The sequence below is a fragment of the Malaclemys terrapin genome, chromosome 3 (assembly GCF_027887155.1).
Source record: "Malaclemys terrapin pileata isolate rMalTer1 chromosome 3, rMalTer1.hap1, whole genome shotgun sequence".
Classification (NCBI taxonomy): domain Eukaryota; kingdom Metazoa; phylum Chordata; order Testudines; family Emydidae; genus Malaclemys; species Malaclemys terrapin.
In genome coordinates, this window is record NC_071507.1 from 80,343,576 (window position 1) to 80,365,290 (window position 21,715).

Sequence of the window (21,715 nt, forward strand, 5' to 3'; positions counted from 1 at the left end):
AGTCAGGGGGTGGGGGAGGAGTCGCAAGGTTATTGTAGGGGAAGGGGAGTTGTGATACTGCTACCCTTACTTCTGCACTGCTGCTGGTGGCGGCACTGCCTTCAGAGCTGGCAGCTGGAGTGCAGCGGCTGCTGGCCAGGAGCCCAGCTCTGAAGGCAGAGACGTCAACAGCAGCAGTGCAAAGGTAAGGGTGACATGGTATGGTATTGCCACCCTTACTTCTGCGCTGCTGATAGCCGGGTGCAGTATTCAGAGCTGGACGCTGGGCTAACAGCCGTCGCTCTCCAGCCACCCAGTTCTGAAGGCAGGGCAGAAGTAAGGGTGGCAATACTACGACTGCCCTAAAATAACCTTGTGACCCCCCCCACCCCCCGCAACTCCCTTTTGGGTCAGGACCCCCAATTTGAGAAATGCTGGTTTCCCCCATGAAATCTGTATAGTATAGGGTAAAAGCACACAAAAGACCAGATTTCATGATCTGTGACGCATTTTTCATGGCCGCGAATTTGGTAGGGCTCTACTTATGAAGAAGTGATTATGGTGAATGAGCACACAATTCCAAAACATTACTCACTTGCAGAAGAGCCTGGTGGGGAAACACTTGTCTTTTACTCTGAGCAAATAAGCACTGAGTATTTATAGGAAAGAGATACACTCTACCAATGGAAAGCAAGAACAAGATACCTCTAGTTTTGCATGCAGGTCAGGAATGGAACTACAAGTAATTAGAGTGTAGGGTTGGACAAAGCACAGCAGACAAATGAGATGGGAAAAGGCCAGGAGGAAAAGCAGAAGAAACTAAAGTAAAAGACAAATGCTAGTGACCTAGAACGCAATGTAAGATCAAGCATAATATCAGTTTAATAATGAATACATCCTCTCTCTCCAAGAGCTGGACTTGATCTCATATCTTTTCTATTTTTAACTTCTGTGATCAAGGTGCCATCCTAGACAGCCGAAGGCACCATTGGCTGGTCTCATGCAATCAGGTAAACACAGGAGTCCTGAAGCTATCTTCTTTATAGTAGTCACCCTCCTTAATATTTGGAGACATTACAGAATTAAGAACCCTGTAACTTCATTGTAAAAAACAACCAGGGTGGATTTGATTTAAATCAAATTGATTTAAATCATGATTTAAATCACTAGTCAGGAAGACTCGATTTAATCATGGATTTCTACATAAAAGTGCATAATTGTTGGTTGTTATAACCTTAATACATATTCTTCACAACTCCGAGATAGATGTAGGTTTCATTTTTAGAAGGTACACATGATACATTTTTAAGTGATTTATTTTGAAAACTTGTCAGATTAGTTTTACCAGAAAACGAATGAATGAATGATTGGTTATTTCAGTTACCTTTGGTAAATGAAGCAGATATTTATGAAGTCATTGGGAGGTGAACTATCTCCGATTCAACAAGCTAATCATTAATATTTGGAAGATTTTCTTGCCATGCTGTATTAGAAAGAGAAGATCACCAGGCAGACATTTAAATTGTTTTATTTAACTAAAACAACAATGTTATGTATTCTGGATTTTTTTCTTCAACAGCAAACATAATATTTTAACAAAATATGAATTTTTGGATTTAGTTAAACATTCAAGTTGTTTAAAATCAGGTTTGTTTTTGTTAAAATTGTTTTTAACTAAAATAGTTAAATGAAATATTTTAAAAAAATTAAATCGACGATGTCAGCCAAGTCAACATGAGAAACTTAAAATATTGGCTTCTGCAGCTAACTCAGTCATCTTCACCTTCATTTTCCTGTTTGTTCATAATCTGGAAAAGAAAAACAAGCTTTCCTGCTTTTTCAGGTCCCAAACGATTTCTCAATTTGGAATGAATTAGTCAAAAGGAAGAAAATATTCTTTCTACACCAGCAGAAGAAGCTACTGCTGTTAAAAATGAGATCATCACTTCAAGAGTCTCTGAATCCAACTGCTTAAGTGAATTCCACCAGTTCACTGGTGTGACTTTCTTTAAAACATCAGCAGCAAACATGTATCTCTTGAATGGTTCTTATTCCCGTACTGGGTCTCTTTTACGGCCTGCTGCCATTATAGGTTTTCCCTTCTAGTGAGAGAATGGTATGGTAGATCTCAAATCAATGAAAGCGACACTCAGAAAGACCTCAAGACTTCTGGAATATGCTGCTCAAACAGTTTCACTTTGGTTTCTACTGCTTGTCCCTCCCTTCTCACATTTATCTCCAGACTTCTTCTCCTTGTCCAGACCTATTCTGCCCCCAACAATCTTCTATTCATTGAACTTTTTGAAACTTTGATTTTTTGAGAGAGAGGTAAGGGATTGACTGTGTGTACACAAATTTGCAAAGGCACAATAGGGTTGAGGTCTGTTATTTCTCACCTCTATATATTATTTATCTATTTTAAAACATTTTTGTTAACAAGCAGCATGTTATCTCTGGAGACACAAATCCAGAGTTTGAGAACTGCAAAACTAAGCATCTTTGATGGTATCTTCTAGACTGAGCACTGAGTCCCATCTATACAGAAGCCCCTGGAGCCCCATAAGATTGGGTCCCTAATCCATGAACTATTGGAACTCATTTACAAAACTTTTCTTAAACATTACATGAATAGATTGTCTCATACTATAGAATTAGAATTTATAATCCCAATTCCATGATGAGATATCTTTGAGCTATAATGTATCTTAATTAAAACTATCTTTAGTTTTTTTTCCTTATAAAGCATTTTATCAAAAAAATCCTATTTAAATCATAAAAATCCTTTTTTTTTTGTTTTTTAAAAATCATTGATTTTTATCCACCCTGAAAACAGAGTAACTGTGGAGTAAATTCTCAACATGGCATGTAATGATATTTTTCATTAACATTAATGAGAATGATAAGATTAAAACTCATGTTTTGGGCTTAAATATTCCCAAATGACTAAACTACAAAGTTTAGTGGTTGAAGTAATGGTGCTGCACCTGAGAGATGTCACTATTGTTATGTCTATGAAAGGAATTTTGAGGAGTCTAGCTTTTATAAAAAAAAAACTGTACATACAAGCTTTTTAATATAGACACTAAAACATTTGTTTGCCATTTGTATCAGCTAAGAACACTGAAGAAAAAAGATTAACCAGCATTTTATATCCAAAGTGTGTCTCGTACAGTGAAACTGTTACCGAACAGTAAACCTCTGTTCTCTCACAAAAAACTCTCTCAGATAAAAGTAAAAGTACTACCAAGGAAAAAAGTCTTTGAGGGTCAATTTCCCAACCCACAGTAGTAACAAGATAGTTGCAAACCCTGGTTGGTCTTTATTTAAAAAAATGTAAGTTATGAACAAAAAAGAAAAACAGCACAGGAAATTTTCCCCTTACAGAGGCATCTACAACAGTATTTGCTACTTCTACTGTAATTAAATGCCTACAGGAGTTTTCATTATTAATGTTTTTCAGGTGTTTATAACTTGGCAGGTGCCAATCAGGGAACTTCTGTTTGCAAGGAAGCGGCGTGGGCTGAGAGATGTGCTGGCTGCCCTTCCCGCAGCCCCCATTGGCCTGGGACGACGAACCGCGGCCAATGGGAGCTGCGATCGGCCGAACCTGCGGACGCGACAGGTAAACAAATCAGCCCAGCCCACCAGGGGCTTTCCCTGATGGGCCGCATGCCAAAGGTTGACGATCCCTGAACTAAATGTTCGTATTGGAAAGGCTACCATCACCTTTAGCAGACTAACTAAAAGACCATGGAACAACTCAAAACTTACCATTAAGACCAAAATGCTAGTGTATCAAGCTTGCGTTCTCAGCACTCTCATGTATGGACATGGACAACTTACACTCATTGGGAGAAAAGGTTAAACAGTTTCCACCTACGCTGTTTACGCCACATATTCAACACCAAATGGCAAGATAAAGTCACCAAAACAGAGGTTCTTCAAAGGGCAAATTTACCAAGTGTTTCAGCTCTGCTCAAGCAAAGACGACTGCGCTGGCTGGGCCATCTGAGTAGGTTGGAAGATGGATGCCCATGCATACCTAAAGACTTACTATATGGGGAGCTATCAGAGGGAACAAGATCAACAGGATGTCCCAAGCTTTGCTATAAAGACACGTGCAAGCGAGATATGAAGTAATTTGGAATTGATCTTAATCGATGGGAAACCTTGGCAAGTGATCGTAAGTGGCACCATCGTCTCCATCAGGGCATCAGAGCCCATGACAGACGCTGGCTCCTACAGCTTGAAAAGAAAAGAGCCTGTAGGAAGCAAGCAGCTCCCAACCAAGACACATACATTTGCAATAACTGCCAAAGATCATGCAAATCTTGGACTGGACTATTTAGTCATAGGAGACATTGCAAACCATCTACATCACAGGCTGCAATTCCCACTGTCTCTCACAGATGAAAGGATGCCAACTGCTTATAACTGGGCAGTAAAAAAATTGCTTCAGGCCAAAATCTGGCATTAAAGGTGTCAGTTGGGAAGAGGTTGAAAAGAAAAGAAAGAAAGAAAGAAAATCAAACCTAAATGTTAAGCAAATCAACTTCCCTCAAGGCCTCCAAACAGCAAAATTTTAAAAAGCAATGTTCTAGTTTTGCATTTGCCGTTCTAGTGCTTTTAAATGAGTATTTTAATTAACTGAAATGTCAGTTTTTAATTTTAATTTAGATTAATCATTTTGGTATCTCAAAAAAGAACATAGGCTATAGAAATGGATTATCAAATCCAATCCCCCTGCTATCACAGGCTACCCGGTCATATAATCCTGCTCATAAATTTGTCATGCCTCATCTCAACAGTAATTAGGTTGTTCGCCCCGTACTTCTATTAGAAGGCAGTTCCAGAACCTCACTCTTCTTCTACTAGTCAGAAACCTTCTAATTCCCAGGATAAGTTTATTCATTGCCTGTTTATACCCAATTTATTTTTGTTCCTTTGCCAACATTGTCCTTTACCTTAAACAGTTCCTCTCCTTTCCTGGCATTCAACCCCAACCTACTTACAGATAAAAGTTATATCCTCTCAGCCTCTGTTTTGCTAAACAAGACATGCTCTTTTAGTGTGCTCTCATAATAAAAAAGGAGCATATACATAAACTACTTTTCAACATTTTTTACAGTGCAAAATTAGTTCAAATGCAAGCATTGGTGAATTAGTTTTCTTATGTACATTAATAAATAAAATACTATAATTACACATTAAATTATTATAAATTGTTCCAGGGACATCTACATCGAACACATCACTGGCCACCGACCGTACCAGGAGGTGAGAGCCAGAGCGACAGCGTGATTCAACTACGAGAAAGGGACTGAGAGACTTTGTCCGTTGGACAATATGAACTGGAACCGTAAACTCACTGAACATTAAATCTCACCAAATGAGGATCAATCCATCCTCATCATCGTATCCACTCGTTATACTCTACACCTGAACATAGCTATTATATGAACAACATACCCTCATATCTCAATGTCTGTACTTTGACCCATCAACCTTTAACCCCCAATCAGGGATATTGCAGATTATGTATTCCTTACGCCATCCGATCTTAAACCGAATTTAGCACCTCTTAATAATCTGTACGTTATTCCCTGATAACCAGAAACTTCTATGCTTAAACTCTGTACTGTTCACTTTTTCGAAACATCTTAATAAAATTTTTTATATCATGCTTGTGGTTTGTAGATTAATAGCTGTTTTTACTTGAGGACTCACTATGATAGACCCCATTTAGCAATTGGGGCATTACATAGTCCGGGGCATGAGGTGGAGTGTGATGGGTTTTGGGGTACCCAAGACTCTGAGCCCTGGTCTACACTACAAGGTTAGGACGATTTTATAAGCAATGCGTCTACACAACCAACTCCGTTCCATCGACCTAAAGGGCTCTTAAAATCGACTTCTGTACTCCTCCCCGGCGAGGGGAGTAGCGCTAAAATCGACCTTGCTGGGTCAAATTTGGGGTAGCGCAGACCCAATTAGATGGTATTGGCCTCTGGGAGCTATCCCAGAGTGCTCCAACATGACTGCTCTGGACAGCACTTTCAACTCCGATGCACTAGCCAGGTACACAGGAAAAGCCCTGGGAAATATTGAATTTCATTTCCTGTTTGGTCTGCGTGGCGAACTCAGCAGCACAGGTGACCATGCAGTTCCCCCAGAATCGCAAACGAGCTCCAGCATGGACCGAATGGGAGACACTGGATCTGACCGCTGTATGGGGAGAAGAATCTGTGCAAGCAGAACTCCAATCAAAAAGAAGAAATGCTAATAGATATGCCAAAATCGCACAAGGCATGGTGGACAGAGGCTACAACAGGGACATACAGCAGTCCCGTGTGAAAGTTAAGGAGCTCAGAGAAGCCTACCAAAAGACAAAAGGAGGCAAACAGTCGCTCCGGGTCAGAGCCCCATATATGCCACTTCTATGATCAGCTGCACGGCATTCTGGGGGGGACCCTACCACTACCCCACCACTGTCCATAGACACCTGCAAGGGGGGAGTCTCACGCAACAGGGAGAAGGAGGAGAATGTGCAGCAGGCAGGCGGTGAATCTGTTCTCCCCGGCAGCCAGGACCTTTTCATCACCGTGGAGCCAATACCCTCCCAAGGCGGGATCCTGGACCCTGAAGCCGGAGAAGGCACCTCTGGTGAGTGCACATTTGTAACTAAACTACAGGGTTTAAAAGCAATTGTGTTTAATGTTTGATTTGCCCTGAAGACTTGGGATGCATTCGCGGCCAGTACAGCTACTGGAAAAGTCTGTTAATGTGTCTGGTGATGGAGCGTGAATCCTCCAGGGACATCTCTGTGACGTTGTGCAGTCTATATGGTTTTATAGAAACTTGATAATAAGTCAATATAATGTAACTGAGATAGTTTTAGAGAAAATAGGGTAATAAGTGAATGTAAGTAACTGGGATATGCCTCATGCAAAAGGTCTCTTGTAAGGTATCATTACAAAGCTTATAATCTACTGAGTGTGATCATCTGATTTGTATAAATGTACCACCCATGTATCTAAAACTAGAAATATAAAATGTAACTCTGAGGGCCTATTGTAATTGTGTAAAGTGTGGACCATTAATGATGGTTTGGAATCTTGATGACTCCCATTGTCTGCAGATGACTGTATTTACCTGTGAGTCTTCCTGTATATGTGTGTGCTGGCAAGTGAGTAATGAAGTCTTGCAGTGACATGTGATCATGTCACCTGAACTGGAATCCATCTTTAACCTGGTGCTTTTCCAGTGAGGGGGGGTGGAAACCCAGAGAGACAAAGAGTTCCCGCCTTATGCAAAAGATATATAAAGGGGGGAAGAGAACAGAGAGGGAGAGGAGCCATCATGAAGAATCCCCTAGCTATCACCTGAGCTGCAACAAGAGCTGCACCAGGGGAAAGAATTGTGCCCAGGCCTGGAAGGTGTCCAGTCTGAGAAAAACTTACTGAAGCATCTCTGAGGGTGAGATTATCTGTATTCAGTTTGATTAGGCATAGATTTGCGCATTTTATTTTATTTTGCTTGTGACTTACTTTGTTCTGTCTGTTACTACTTTGAACCACTTAAATCCTACTGTCTGTATTTAATAAAATCACTTTCTATTTAGTAATTCACTCAGAGTATGTATTAATACCTGGGGGAGCAAACAACTGTGCATATCTCTCTATCAGTGTTATAGAGGGCGAACAATTTATGAGTTTGCCCTGCATAAACTTTATGCAGGGCAAAACGGATTTATCTGGGTTTAGACCCCATTGGGAGTTGGGCATCTGAGTGCTAAAGACAAGCACGCTACTGCGAGCTGTTTTCAGGTAAACTTGCAGCTTTGGGACAAGTGATTCAGACCCTGGGTCTGTGTTTGGAGCCAGACGGGAGTGTCTGGCTCAGCAAGACAGGGTGCTGGAGTCCTGAGCTGGCAGGGAAAACAGAAGCAGGGGTAGTCTTTGCACATCGGGTGGCAGCTCCCAAGGGGGTTTCTGTGATCTAACCCGTCACAGTGGCGTTGTGCACATTTGTAACTAAACTACAGGGTTTAAAAGCAATTGTGTTTAATGTTTGATTTGCCCTGAAGACTTGGGATGCATTCGCGGCCAGTACAGCTACTGGAAAAGTCTGTTAATGTGTCTGGTGATGGAGCGTGAATCCTCCAGGGACATCTCCATGAAGCTCTCCTGGAGGTACTCGGAAAGCCTTTGCAGAAGGTTTCTGGGGAGGGCTGCCTTATTTCCTCCTCCACGGTGGGACACTTTAGCACGCCAAGCCAGTAGCAAGTAGTCTGGAATCACTGCAGCACAAAGCATGGCAGCGAATGGTCCTGGGTTTTGGTCGCATTCAAGCAACATTCAGTCTATATCTTTCTGTGTTAGCCTCAGGAGAGTGATATCATTCATGGTCACCTGGTTGAAATAGGGGAATTTTTATAAGGGAACAGTAAAAGGACCCCGTTTATGCTGGGCTGTTTGCACTTAGCTAAAAGGGATCATCCCCGAGAATAGCCACACAGTGGGCGGAGGGGTGAAGGGATCATCCCAGAGAATGCTGCACATCCACCCAAAAACCACAGCCCCTCCTTTTAAATGGCAAACCGGCATTGCTTGCTATGGGAAAGGAGGGCACTGCAGTTTGAAACCATTCCCACGTTATGAAGGCGGAAGAAGCCAACCCCGCGTACCCTTTGGCTTACCATGGCTGCCTGGAAACCAAATTCTGTTGCCTAGCCGTGTGTGATGTGTCACCATACCGGCAGACGCTCAATATAAAAAGGCAAAATGCGACCTTGTACCTAAAGCACATGTGCTGTCTGCCGTGAATTGCTTGATTGCCTAGAAAGAGTCTCCCTTTTGTTCTCAGAAATGTATCATCTTAAATTTTACTCTCCCTTTTTATCCCCCCGTGGGTGCAAATGTTTCTATGCTCCCCCTATCATCTCAGTCCCTGAGGTTATTGCAGATTAGAAGGCAAAACAAAAAACAAAACAAAAAAAACAACGTACTCGCGATGACATGTTTTTCGAGCTCATGCAGTCCTCCCGCACTGATAGGGCACAGCTGAATGCATGGAGGGATTCAATGGCAGAGGCTAGGAAAGCATTAAGTGAGCGCAATGAGAAGAGACAGGATGCAATGCTCAGGCTAATGGGGGAGCAAACGGACATGATGAGATGTCTGGTGGAACTGCAGGAAAGCCAACAAGAGCACAGACCACTACTGCATCCACTGTACAACCACCTGCCCTCCTCCCCAAGTTCCATATCCTCCTCACCCAGACACCCAAGAACGCTGGCGGGGGGGGGGGGGAGGGGGAGAAGGGTGAGGCTCTGGGTACCCAGCCACTCCACTTCAGAGGATGGCCCAAGCAACAGAAGGCTGTAATTCAAACAGTTTTGATTTGTAGTGTGGCTACCATAAGCAATGTGGCCTTGTCCTCCCCCACCCGGGCTACCTTGTCAGTTCTCACTTTTTTTTTTTTTTTTTTTTTAATTAAGAAAGAAAGAATGCATGGTTTCAAATCAATATTTCCTTTGCCAGCTGTGATTGAAGGGGGGAGGGTGTTTGGTTTACAGGGAATTAAAATCAAAGGGGGCGGGTCTGCATCAAGGAGAAACACAAAACTGTCACACTGTACCAGTCATGAAACTGGTTTTCAAAGCCTCTCTGATGCGCAGTGTGCCTACCTGTGCTCTTCTAATCACCCTGATGTCTGGCTGCTCAAAATCAGTCGTCAGGCGATTTGTCTCCCCCTTACTCTCAGAGATACTATGGAGCACACAGCAATAACAATGGGAATACTGGTTGCGCTGAAGTCTAACCTAGTCAGCGAACAGCGCCAGCGAGTTTTTAAACGTCCAAAGGCACATTCTATCACCATTCTGTACTTGCTCAGCCTACAGTTGAACTGTTCCTTACTACTGTCCAGGCTGCCTGTGTACGGCTTCATGAGCCATGGAAGCATGGGGTAGGCTGGGTCCCCAAGGATAACTATTGGCATTTCAAAATCCCCAACAGTAATTTTCTGATCTGGGAAGTAAGTCCCTTCTTGCAGCTGCTCGAACACCCCGGAGTTCCTAAAGATGCAAGCGTCATGCACCTTTCCCAGCCATCCCACATTGATGTTGGTGAAACGTCCCTTGTGATTCCACCAGTGCTTACAGCACCATTGAGAAGTACCCCTTGCCGTTTATGTACTGATTGGCAAGGTGGTGCGGTGCCAGAATAGGTATATGCGTTCCGTCTATCACCCCACCACAGTTAGGGAACCCCATTGCAACAAAGCCATCCACTATGACCTGCACATTTCCCAGAGTCACTACCCTTGATAGCAGAACGTCAGTGATTGCATTAGCTACTTGGATCACAGCAGCCTCCACAGTAGATTTGCCCACTCCAAATTGATTCCCGACTGACCAGTAGCAGTCGGGCGTTGAACGCTTCCACAGGGCTATCGTCACTCGCTTCTCAATTGTCAGGGCAGCTCTCATCTTGGTATTCCTGAGCTTCAGGGCGGGGGGGAAGCAACTCACAAAGTTCAAGGAAAGTGGCTTTATGCATGCAAAAGTTTCGCAGCCACTGGGAATCATCCCATACCTGCAACACTATGCGATCCCACCAGACTGTGCTTGTTTGCCGGGCCCAGAATCAGCGTTCCACTGTATCGACCAGCCCCACTGCCGCCATGATGTCCCAATTGCCACATCCCGTACTTTCAGGAATGTCTGTGTCCATGTCCTCCTCACAATCATCCTCGTGCTGGCGTCTCCTAGCCAGGTTCTACACATACTGCAGGATAACGTGCAAGGTGTTTACAATGCTCACAACAGCAGTGGTGAGCTGAGTGATCTCCATGCTTGCCATGCTATGGCATCTGCACGGGTAACCCAGGAAAAAAGGTGCAAAACGATTGTCTGCTGTTGCTTTCATGGAGGGAGGGGGAGAGAAGAGACTGACGACATATACCCAAAACCACCCGCGACAACATTTTTGCCCCATCAGGCACTGGGCGCTTAACCCAGATTTCCAATGGGCAGCAAAGACTGTGGAAACTGTAAGATAGCTACCCACAGTGCACCACTCTGTGAGTCGATGTTAGCCATGGTATTGAGGACGCACTCCGCCAACTTAATGCGCTTAGGGGGGACATACACCATCGACTGTATAAAATTGCTTTCTAAAGATCGACTTCTATAAAATCGACCTAATTTCGTAGTGTAGACATACCCTGAGTCATCTTGTTATTCCCTACCTCCAGTGAGAGATAGTCTTCCTTGTCTGGGTGCCAGCTCATTACACCACAAGCCTTTCAATCACTCAAGCACTCTCTTTTGGACTTTGTCAGCCCTAACTTCGCCTTGCAGGTTAATAGGTGCACTCCAATCCCTGAGTCCCTTTGAATTGTTCCCCTGTGATATCGTGCCCGACATTGCCTACTCACAGAAATCGCAGATCCTCTGCTCCCAAAAGTGCAGTGTACCCCAACATACCAGTTTTACCTTAAACCACTGCCCCTTTAAACCACACAACACTTGCAAGCACTTATAATAAAACAAAAGATAGTTTATTTAAGAATGAGGATTTAACTAGAAACAAGAATGATGGAAACAAAAGATTACAATATAAAACAAAATCATAAAACACGAACCTGGGCCTACACTTATCAAGAGTTATCTTTCTTAGCTCTAAAGTAGGTTCCTCCTTTCCCCCCAAAGTTCAGTCTGTTTGCAAAGTTGGCTGGTGTCCCAAACACCAGGTTTCAAACATTTATGAAAGCAGCCCTGTTTCACAAGGGGTTTCCTCAGTGAAAGGATACAGAGTACTACTCTCTCCTCTGTTATACTGAAAGCAGTCTTTTGTTTCTATTTGCAGACAGGGCAAACCCAGTCCTGTTGTACTGTTCCTTTTTTACCTTTAAGGCATTTCAGTTGTTTGCCATTGCCTCTGATGGTGTCCCATTCAAAGTCTTACCATTGTGCAAAGCTAAACAATTGAGCCTTGCATTGCATCAGGTTAGTGAGGGTGACAAATCCCCCTTGCCCAAAAGGGCCATTACCAAGACATATTATCCCCTGGTGACTAATTTCTACTCCAAGTCTATAAAGCATACTTTTAAGGTAAATACATTATTCCTTCAATATTACCCGGGCACACATCTCACAAAGAGTCTGACTCTTGACAAGTTACCTCCCTTCCACGTTCCCCTTTGTGCATAAGTATCCTGTAAGATACCTATGGGGTGCAGTGAGTTTGTCGGCTCTGCGGTGACAGCTCTTTGTGAAGATCAGGGGGCCCTTTGCCAAGGGGTGCTGGTGTCACAGTGAGCTTGGTGTGGCTGACAGTATGTGGCTGGGCGCGGAGGCTGGGTGGGGCAGGTAACACTCACTAGGATGGGGGGCAGGCGGTGCTGGGAGGGGGCAGGGGCAAGTACCTGTCAGTCTCCAGCGCTCGGGCCGTGCCAGGGCCAGCAGCCTCTTCACCTCCGAGTCTCCCCCACTTCCCGGGGGGCTGTTCCTCCTCTCCGGCTCCCCGGCCGCCGCCCCAGCCGCCCGGGAGGACGCGGAGCGGGGGGCGCCGCCGCGGAGGAGGCGCAAGGGGCCGGGCTCGGCTGGGGCCCCGCACCTGCCGGCCGAGAGCAGCAGGAGCCGGGCGCCGCTCAGGGGGAGCCGGGCGGCCCGAGCCCAGGGCGGCGGCAGCCTCCGCAGCAGCAGGGGCAGGCGGGGAGCGTAGCCCGCCATGGGGCAGGGGAGGCCGCGCTGGCGCTACTGCTGCTGTTTCCCGGCCCTGCCGCGGCGCAGGAGAAGGAGGCGCCTACAGCCGCTGTCCCCCGCCGCCCATGGAGCCGGAGCGCAGGGCCTGGGGCCCGGCCCCGCCTGCCGCCCGCTGATAAGGGCTGGGCTGCGGCTTCCTGCTTATCGCCGCAACGCCAGCCCAGGAGCCAACCCAGCCCCCGGCCAGCGCCCCCTGCTGCCTCTGTCCGGCTCACCACGGCGGGAACGTGTAACATGGTACAAATCCACCCCAGGAGTAAACCCCTCCCCCGTACCGGGTTGGGTTGCTGCTCCCCCTGCCCCGTCCTGGGCCTTATTCTCCACGCTCTTCTCAGCGCCGCATCCCTTCCACGGGCTCCTCATTAGCTAGCCTTCCAGTCAGCTTCCCTCCTGGCTGAGAAAGGGGAGGGAGGGTCACAGATCAGCAGCATGCAGCGCGGGGCACGACTCATTTTGGCGTCGCAGGTGGAGATACAGGTTACCGACACTTATTTCTTTGCTCCAGTCGCGGAGGAGCCCGCCGACTCCCCAGGCACGTTCGGGCCCCCCAGGAGGAAGCCCATCAGCGCTGGAACTCCCCCTCATGTTTTGATTATCTGCCCAGCCTACTGTGAGCCGTGTCTCATTGTGGCAGTTCACATGGACAGAATTTGTAATCTCATCCTGGTGGAGGAGAGATCTGTGGCCTGAGGAGCTGACAACTTAAGGGCCACTATCTTCCTGGCCCCTCACTCAGACTACATACAAACTCAATAATAATAATAAACAGCACTTAACACTTGCCATCCTCAGACCTCAAATCACATTCCAAAAGTAGCTATGGATTATTATCCCCATTTTCAAGATGGAAAACTGAGGCACAGTGAGAAAAATCATCTTTCTCAGGATTGCATAGTAAATGAGCAGCAGAGCGGGCAATCAAACGTTTTAGTTCCCCCCCTCCAGTAGCCCCGACTACTAGTACCAGTAAAGGCTCCAGTATCAGACTCAGGGGCCATAAACTGGCATGAGTGTTTAAGTCAAATAAATTCCCTGCTAAAATCAGTGATGAGATTTGCTTTAAAACATATGGCAGCGTGTAACAGCAGTTTTTGAACAGTGGCCTAGGAACCACCTGGGATCCACTGCATCCTCTTTGGTGGCCCACAAAATGTTTTGAGAACTAAGCTGTACTGGCAAATTGGGGGGTCTGTGTGGAGATCACTATTCTACACTGGTCCAAAGAGTGAAATAGAGACCCACAAGTGATTACTACTGTACTATCTACATTTCTGATCTTGTATTCCTTACATACTCAAAACTCTAAATGACTTCTGAGAGTTTAGGTACATAGTTCTGAGTGCTTTTCAGGCCAGGTTCAGGTTCCCCCAGCTGAAATCTTTAGGTTGCAAAAACAATCTGGAAAGTATTACATCCAAACAAAATCCTGGGATTGTAATTATTTTCACAGCACCCAAAAGTGTTCTAGACACTTTATAGAACAAGTCAAAAACAAATTCCCTGACTCAAGGAGCTTAAAATCTAATTTTAGAATGGCACATAGTGAGGGTAACAAAGATGAGGGCGATAATGACATGGGGCAGTTCCTAAATTTAGATATGCACATCTTCATGGTTCTCTTAGTAAACTATCCAGGGGTTGTCTCCCAGCTGCGTTTGTACAGCTTCAAGCACAAGGGGTCCTCAATCACAAATGGCACCATTGGATGCTGCCGTAGTATACATTTTTACTACTACCACAGATTGTTCTTATGTAGAGTGAGTGTGTGTGAGAGGAAGAGAGATTCAGCCCACTTCTTGTAGGCAACTCCTTGTTTTTTATTGATGAGATCTAAAACCAAATACTCAAATACTTGTTAGTATTACGTTCTTGTTTGTTTGTTTGTTTAAACAAGCTAGGTCGGGGGTCTAAACTACCTGACAGTTTTCATGCCAGGACAGAACGGGGCAGAACCTACCTGAAAGAGGAAGACTCAGTTGTGCACATGTGCGGTAGAGACATATGAGACTAATTTCACATCACTCTCTGGTTAAGAGTGTCACTGGGATATTTCTCATGCTTCTCCTTGCCAGGGATGCCACAGAGATGCAACCAAATGATCAGATGAGGAGCAAACTATCCTTGGGCAACAGATGAACAGAAGTTGGTGCTTCTGACCCAGTTGCGTTTAAATGAAGAGAACCGAGAGTCGGGTTTGTATCTCTCCTTGAATAATGCCTTGTAACCAGCTCTCTTCCCCTATTTCTGGCAGCTGTTTTCCAAGTGTGTTTCCAAAAACATTAGCTAGCAGCAGGGAAAAGGTAATGAAAAATCTTTAACTGAAATAATGTAAACTGCAAGGCATTATCCAGACCTGCCCTAATTCTTATTGCTTCCTTAGGGGTCAAAGCAGACTCCCTCACTGGGAATTAATTTGGCAACAATATTTTACAGTCTCTCCTTTCATGGGGATGGAGACAGATAAATTGTGCTGAGTGTTACTCTCTCCTGTGGAGGAAGGATGATATTTGTGTATGCATGTTTCCATGAGGCATTTGTATTCTCACTAGAGTGGGATTGAAATTTTGTGCTTAAAAAGTTCCTTTCCTCCCACGTGGCTTTTTAAAAATATATATTTTTAATTTAAAAATTGCCAGTATTATCAACATTTTCCAGGAATACCGACTTTTATTGTACTGACATTTTTACCAAAATAATTTTTGAAGTTTTTCATTTATCAAAAACCCAATTTTCAGTAAGAAAATACAGTTGTTGGAAAAATGTTAAATTATTTAAAAAATTTGGAAAAAAATGCAACACATTTTTGTAAAAAATATGGAGAAATTTGAAAAAAATAGAAAAGGAGACACTGTCAAATCCTGCAAAATGTAAGCAGCTTCAAAAATTTCTATGAAATATTTTTTTAATTTATCATCTCTAAGGATGTTATCAAAACTTTGTACTCTGCTCAGTAATAAGTTAGAGAAAGAATGGTAGCTGGCGAGTGTAGAAAAAAATCAAGTGTATATGTTTATTTTTTAGGAAGACGAATGGGGATAATTTACGGGAAATAAGGAGCTTTAAGGAAATGGAATTATGGTGACAAGGGTTAAAGGTATGGATGAGATACTGAAAACAATGAAGAAGACAAGTAACCCTTACTCCTAGAGCTGAGCATGTTCCTGATGTCATCAATATACAGGGACACTTACAAGGAGGTAAATATACACAGAATTAGGTTAGCTTCTGCACCATTAGAAACACAGGGAACACTGCATGTTTCCCACGTGGTTAAGAGAACATTATTCCTACCTTTCAAATTTCTCAGAATAGATAAAACACCCTACTTTAAAATGTAATTTGAATTGTCTGTTTTTTAAAGAGAATTTAGAGTTTGTGAAAGAAGCCCAGTTGATAACTCTGACTAAGCCCGCCTTAATTTAGAGAACAGGGACAGAATAGGCAGCAGCAGTAAAAGTTTCTCTACTCTGCCCTGCTCTGCCATTATGCCCCAAGCCTAACCCTTAGGGACCATCACTTTCCTCACCCAGTCCTTGACTTTTCTCCTCATTCTGCGGAGAAGGGTGTCAGTTCTGAAAGTGATTTTGGTTACGTGGAGACTTTTCCTCTAAGGGCTGGACTGAAGTAATCAACTCATTTAAATAGGCTAGCAAACAAACAGCTTTCAGTGTTTACCACATTGGGACTCTTGAATCAGTGACCTAGATGTGAAAGACTAATCCCATGACCCATCCAATCCCCCAACTTGACTTTTAAAAACCAAGAAGAAAGCTTCCCTGAGTTAAATTTTTGTTTATCTATATATATTCCCAGCTTTTAGATGGTCATTGAGAGAGAGCCTTCAGGGTGTAGTTCAGATGTGCTTGTCAAACAGGTACTCCCCCATGCCATCCTGGGACACTCCCAGGTGCTTCAGCTTCCTGAAGTTGTCTCCCTACTACTTGCTGGCCTTCACTTGCTCATCCAGGCATTTAGCCTCCAGGAAATCACACAGCTGGAGGTAATATTTCTCTGTAGTCAGATCATGCAGGTCCAGTAGGGCTTGGTTTATAGTCTTCTCCAATGGCAGGGCCTCCAGCCTGCTCCCCGACTCATACTGCTCTGACTTCTTGATGTCTTGCAGGACAATGCACCCCTCTCATTTGTTCTGCTATGTCAAAAACCGCTCTGCATGCTCCCTCTGGCTCATGGGACTGCTCTTTCAGGAACCTGGTCACGTGCCTGAGGAGCACATTATCACAGTCAGAGTAATAGTAGAGAGAGAGAGAGAAAGATAGCTGGCATACAACGTCTGGTTCACTATATGATTGATGGCAGCCTTGCACTCTGCATGGAGTTCTAGTGTACTTAGAACTCCATTTCAGTATCTATAAGATTTAGCAGTAAAAGAGCAGTAAGACTCTCTAGACCAGGCTGTGTTCAAACATTGCTGAAGCAAGAATACAACCCAACAGTGTTTCTCTGAGTAACCAGAGGATAGAGCTTCTGATGAGGTGCAGTGTGTCAGAAAGCCCTAGAAGCACCTGTTCAGAATCTAGATATCAGGGCTAATAGGAAATAAGGAGACCGCAAAGACATGATTGGGATGTAGAGTACTAGAAGCTCAGAGAAACAGAATGGTGCTTGCCCATGCTATCTTTAGGAAAGAGTCCAACAGGCAGAATTTGTTTGTTAACATTCTGAGGGCCTTCACAGCTTTTGAATATTAAGGCCCAGAATCCAATCTCACATGAGCTGCTGAAAGCACGTTTAGCAGCAACTGGAAGGGATAAAGAGTGCTGCAAGAACTGAGTTTAGCTTGTAACAAAATCTGACTGAGCCACTCACATATCAGTGTGGAGCTCTCTGGAGAGGATATGAAAATGAACAAGCTGTTTAATGCAGAAGAGATTAAAAAGTAAGGGGGCATGCACGTGAGACTGCTTAAGGAATATGGTGACAATTGCATACTTACTGATACCTTTAAATAGATGTATTCCATCCATATGGCTATTCAAGAAGGATTTTAACTACCATGAACTATTATTCTATTTATGTTGTTGCTGGTTTATTATGATCTGATCTAGGGATATTGATGGACTTCTGTATTTAATATATTTTTTTAAAAATTGTTAAGAGTGCCCCAAACACTGGATGGGAGCTCTTTGGGGGCTTGTAAAAATCCGAACAAACTGGAACCAAGCAGGTAAATTTTAAAATGTTTAGTGGCATGTATTATCCCGGGCAGGAGGTATAGGCCAGGATGTGGAGCTGCATGGGAAAGTTAGTATATAGAGAGTAAAATAAGCAGTACAAAAGTAAAACAAAGCACACAAATGGCACAGTATGTGATCTGATACACTGTAATTTGAACCCACTTAGCTAAAAAATAAACCTTTACTAAAGAATGAAACTTTCACCGCAAGGTGTATAGTGTACAATAGCTGAAAAAGTGCATGCAGCTTGATCAGTGAAGCATAGAGGAGAAATGCTTTTCACGCAGTTCAGGCATTGATGCATGCAACTTCCTCTGAAAATGTGTGATTTGATCTCTTGATACTACTTTGTCAGTAAATAATGTCATTTGCTCTGTTAAGTATGTAATTTGATCCCTATTAGCAATAGAACTCAATCACTATGAACACAAACAGAGTTTCAGATAAGTAGGGTCCTCTTTACTCTCACATTTCCTGAATTTGCTGCAGCAAAGTCTGTGCTGGAGAATTAGAAATCTGCATGTCTCTTCCTTGAGGGAATGTTGAAGCGGGGTAATTAACTTTTTTATCTGAAGTAGTAAAAATGCATAAGCAGCTCGGAAGCTGGCACAGATTTTATTTGAAATAGCACTCCATGCTTTATTCTACTTAAGGACTTGGTTTTCAAAGTGGGCCAAGTTAGCCTTTTGGAGATTCTGCATCTATGCACAACCACCCAAGATCCCAAATGGTTAGGAAATGGTTAGGAAACATTTGGACAACAAGAGTGTATTAGATTGTTCATGGGAGAGTAATGAATGGCTAAAAATCCTGTCTGTTTTTTCCTAGTCTGCATTTATTTACAGTATGCATATAGATCATACTATTGCCTTGAGCAAGGATGGATAAGGCAGCAAAAGCAACACCAGCACAGGTTAAACACAGGTAACCCTAGTGCAAAAATCTCCAGCTAAACTGCTCTCCCTAAAAACTGTACCTTAACTGCTGTGAAAAAAATTAGTTGTCTTCACTCCACCAGTTAGCAAAACATCACTTAAGCTAAAACTACTAGAATTGGATGAACAAACAATTTCTGGTTCAAGTAACATAAAAATCAGAATGCTGGCTACTGGCTGAATCCAGTGCATTACTAGGATCAGTCTCCCACAAACTCTGGCTGTTCCATTTTTTAAAAGATGCAATAAAGTTACCAGTTGTTCAAGCTACATATGACACAAGAAAGATATATAATAATCCTAAAGGACTAATTAAAAAGTATAATATAATCTTCACATGGTCACAATTTGTCTGGAGTTGTCTTACAAAGGCCTTGTCTACATTGGCAAGTTTCTGTGCAGTAAAGCAGCTTTCTGCAGTGTAACTCCTGAGGTGTACACACTGCCAAGCCACTCAGTGCGCAGAAACTGTGCAGTTGCAGCACTGTAAAAATACCACCCCGATGAGGGGACTTCAAAAATTCCCAAGAAATTTAAGGGTGGGGCTCACAGTTGGTCACCTGAGGGCAGGGCAGTAGAGTTCAAACTGATGACCAGAGAGTTTGAGCAAACAATTTTTTTTTTGCTTTCTGTGCCAGGGCTACAGCGCTGCGGTGCCAGTGTAGCTTCCCTGGTCAATTACAGCGCTGCGATTGGCCTCCAGGAGGTATCCCACAATGCCTGTTCTCACCTCTCTGGTCATCAGTTTGAACTCTACTGCCCTGCCCTCAGGTGACCAACTGTGAGCCCCACCCTTAAATTTCTTGGGAATTTTTGAAGTCCCCTTCCCGTTTGCTCAATGATGTGTGCAGCGGTCTCAGTGCATCTTTCCAGGTGACCATGCCTGCTCCACGCACCAGACGATCCCCCGCTTGGAGCAATGCCGAGCTGCTGGACCTTATCAGCATTTGAGGAGAGGAGACTGTCCAGTCCCGGCTGGGCTCCAGCTGTAGGAATTATGATACTTACGGAGAAGATTTCACAATACATGACACAAAGGGGCCATGACTGGGACACACTGCAGTGCACGGTCAAAGTGAAGGAGCTGCAGAATGCCCGCCAGAAGGCATGGGAGGCAAACTGCCGCTCTGGTGCAGCACCCATGAGTTGCCGGTTCTACAAAGAGCTGGACGCGATACTCGGTGGCGACCCCACAGCCACTGTGGATACTTCGGTGGCTCGTGTGCAACTCAAGAGTGGAACGAGCCAGGAGGAGGAGATCTTGGACGAGGATGTGGAGGGGGACCCAGAGGCAGAGGACGACTCAGAGGTCAGAGATGCATGCAGCCAGGAGCACTTCTCTACCCCAGAGGAGGCTAGCCAGTCACAGCTGTCGGAGCTTGGCGAAGCGCGAACACGAGAGCAGGCCCCTGGTAAGTGGCTTTGATTTTGGGAATTGCTGAAGCGAGTTGTTGGGGGCAGGAGAGTTGCAGAAAGCAGGCTTGTGTCTGTATGTGTACCACCACATGCCTAGTTTGAGCGGTGGAATAGGGTCTTAATTAACTCCCTCACTTCATGGGAATCTGCCTCAGAGATCTCCACGAAACTCTCATGGAGATACTGGGCAATCCACTGCCGCAGGTTCTTTGGCAGAGCTGCTTTGTTTCTTGCCCCATTAAGGGTAACTTTCCCGTGCCACACTTCCCTCGGGGGGGGGAGGGGGGAAACCATTGCTGCACACAGGCGAGCCATACAAGGGCCAGGGCAGAAGCCGCAGTCCTGGAGAAGACCCTCCCTTGATTTCCTGCTCACCCTCAGCAGCGAGATATCTTCCATAACGAACACAGCCTGTGGAAAATGTGGGGACAGTAATGATTATAAGGCCCCCCTAAAGTGCTGACTCTCTCCAAGAGCCATGTGCCCAGTGTATAGTAGGGTCCTAGAACACTTATTTTCCCAGTCCCTGTGGTTACTCACCATTTTGGGAGTCTTGTGGCTCATGTGTGCTTGCCTGGGGTCATCCAATTAGTGACAGGTATGTGAATAGTGACTGTTTTAAATCACTGAATCAGTGGTCTGTGTATTGGAAACAATACTGCTTCTGTAAAATGTTGCATTTTGGCTTCACAGATATGACCTTGGGAGCCCAGCCTCCCTCTTTATTATCGACGGCTAAACGGCTGCGCAGAATTAGAAAGCAGCCATGAAAAACTAAAGCGGACTTTCTGCGTGATGTCATGATGCACTCCACGGCCGAAAAACAAGAATTGAAGGAGTGGCGGGATAGTGAGAAGAGGGACCGAAAGGAGAACGCGGCGTGCCAGAACAAAGCCACGGAGGGGCTCTTAAACGTTATGGAGCACCAATCGGACATATTCCAGGTGCTAACAGCACTGCAAACTGAGCAGCTCAGTGCCCGCCCCCCCTGCAGCCGCCATCGCAAAACTCTTTCCCATGCGCCCCCCAGATACTGCCAACACACTCTTATCAACCTCCTGGCTCCAGTCTGTACCCGCTGCATTCCACTCCTCCCTGCTCACAGTCCAGCCCTGCTGACTCCCAGTACCCACTGCACTAACATCCATCCCTCTGCAGTTTAGCCCTGCTGAAGTACAGTACCCGCTGCACTGTACTCCAAAGGACAAGGTTGCATATGATACCTGGATATACACAAATCTTACCACCCTGGGACCCTCTCTTCCCCCATCCCCCACAGTGCTGATGTGTTTTTTTGTTTGTCTCTCTCTCCCCTCCGGTTGTTGTTTTTTAATAAAAGAATTGTTTTGGTTTGAAAGCAATCTTTATTCCATTAACTCAAAGCAAACAGAGCCCTGCAAAGGAACAGGCAATTTTCT

The 21,715-nt window shown here is 44.6% G+C and overlaps 1 protein-coding gene and 1 pseudogene across 2 annotated transcripts in view; both read right to left on the reverse strand.

The window, feature by feature from the left end:
- Positions 1 to 12,870, reverse strand: part of ABCB10 (ATP binding cassette subfamily B member 10) — a 40,355-nt gene extending 27,485 nt beyond the window's left edge. Inside the window, exon 1 of one of the 2 annotated variants that reach the window (XM_054023525.1) lies at positions 12,412 to 12,870. In XM_054023525.1, the coding sequence (XP_053879500.1) occupies positions 12,412 to 12,718 (307 nt within the window). In that variant the 5' untranslated portion in view covers positions 12,719 to 12,870. Of the gene's footprint in view, positions 1 to 10,577; positions 10,694 to 12,411 lie in introns of those variants that run through there. The other variant, XM_054023526.1, reaches the window with a different exon arrangement.
- A 3,734-nt stretch (positions 12,871 to 16,604) lies between these two features.
- On the reverse strand, positions 16,605 to 17,736 carry LOC128834249 (ferritin heavy chain A-like; annotated as a pseudogene).
- Positions 17,737 to 21,715: the final 3,979 nt, after the last annotated feature.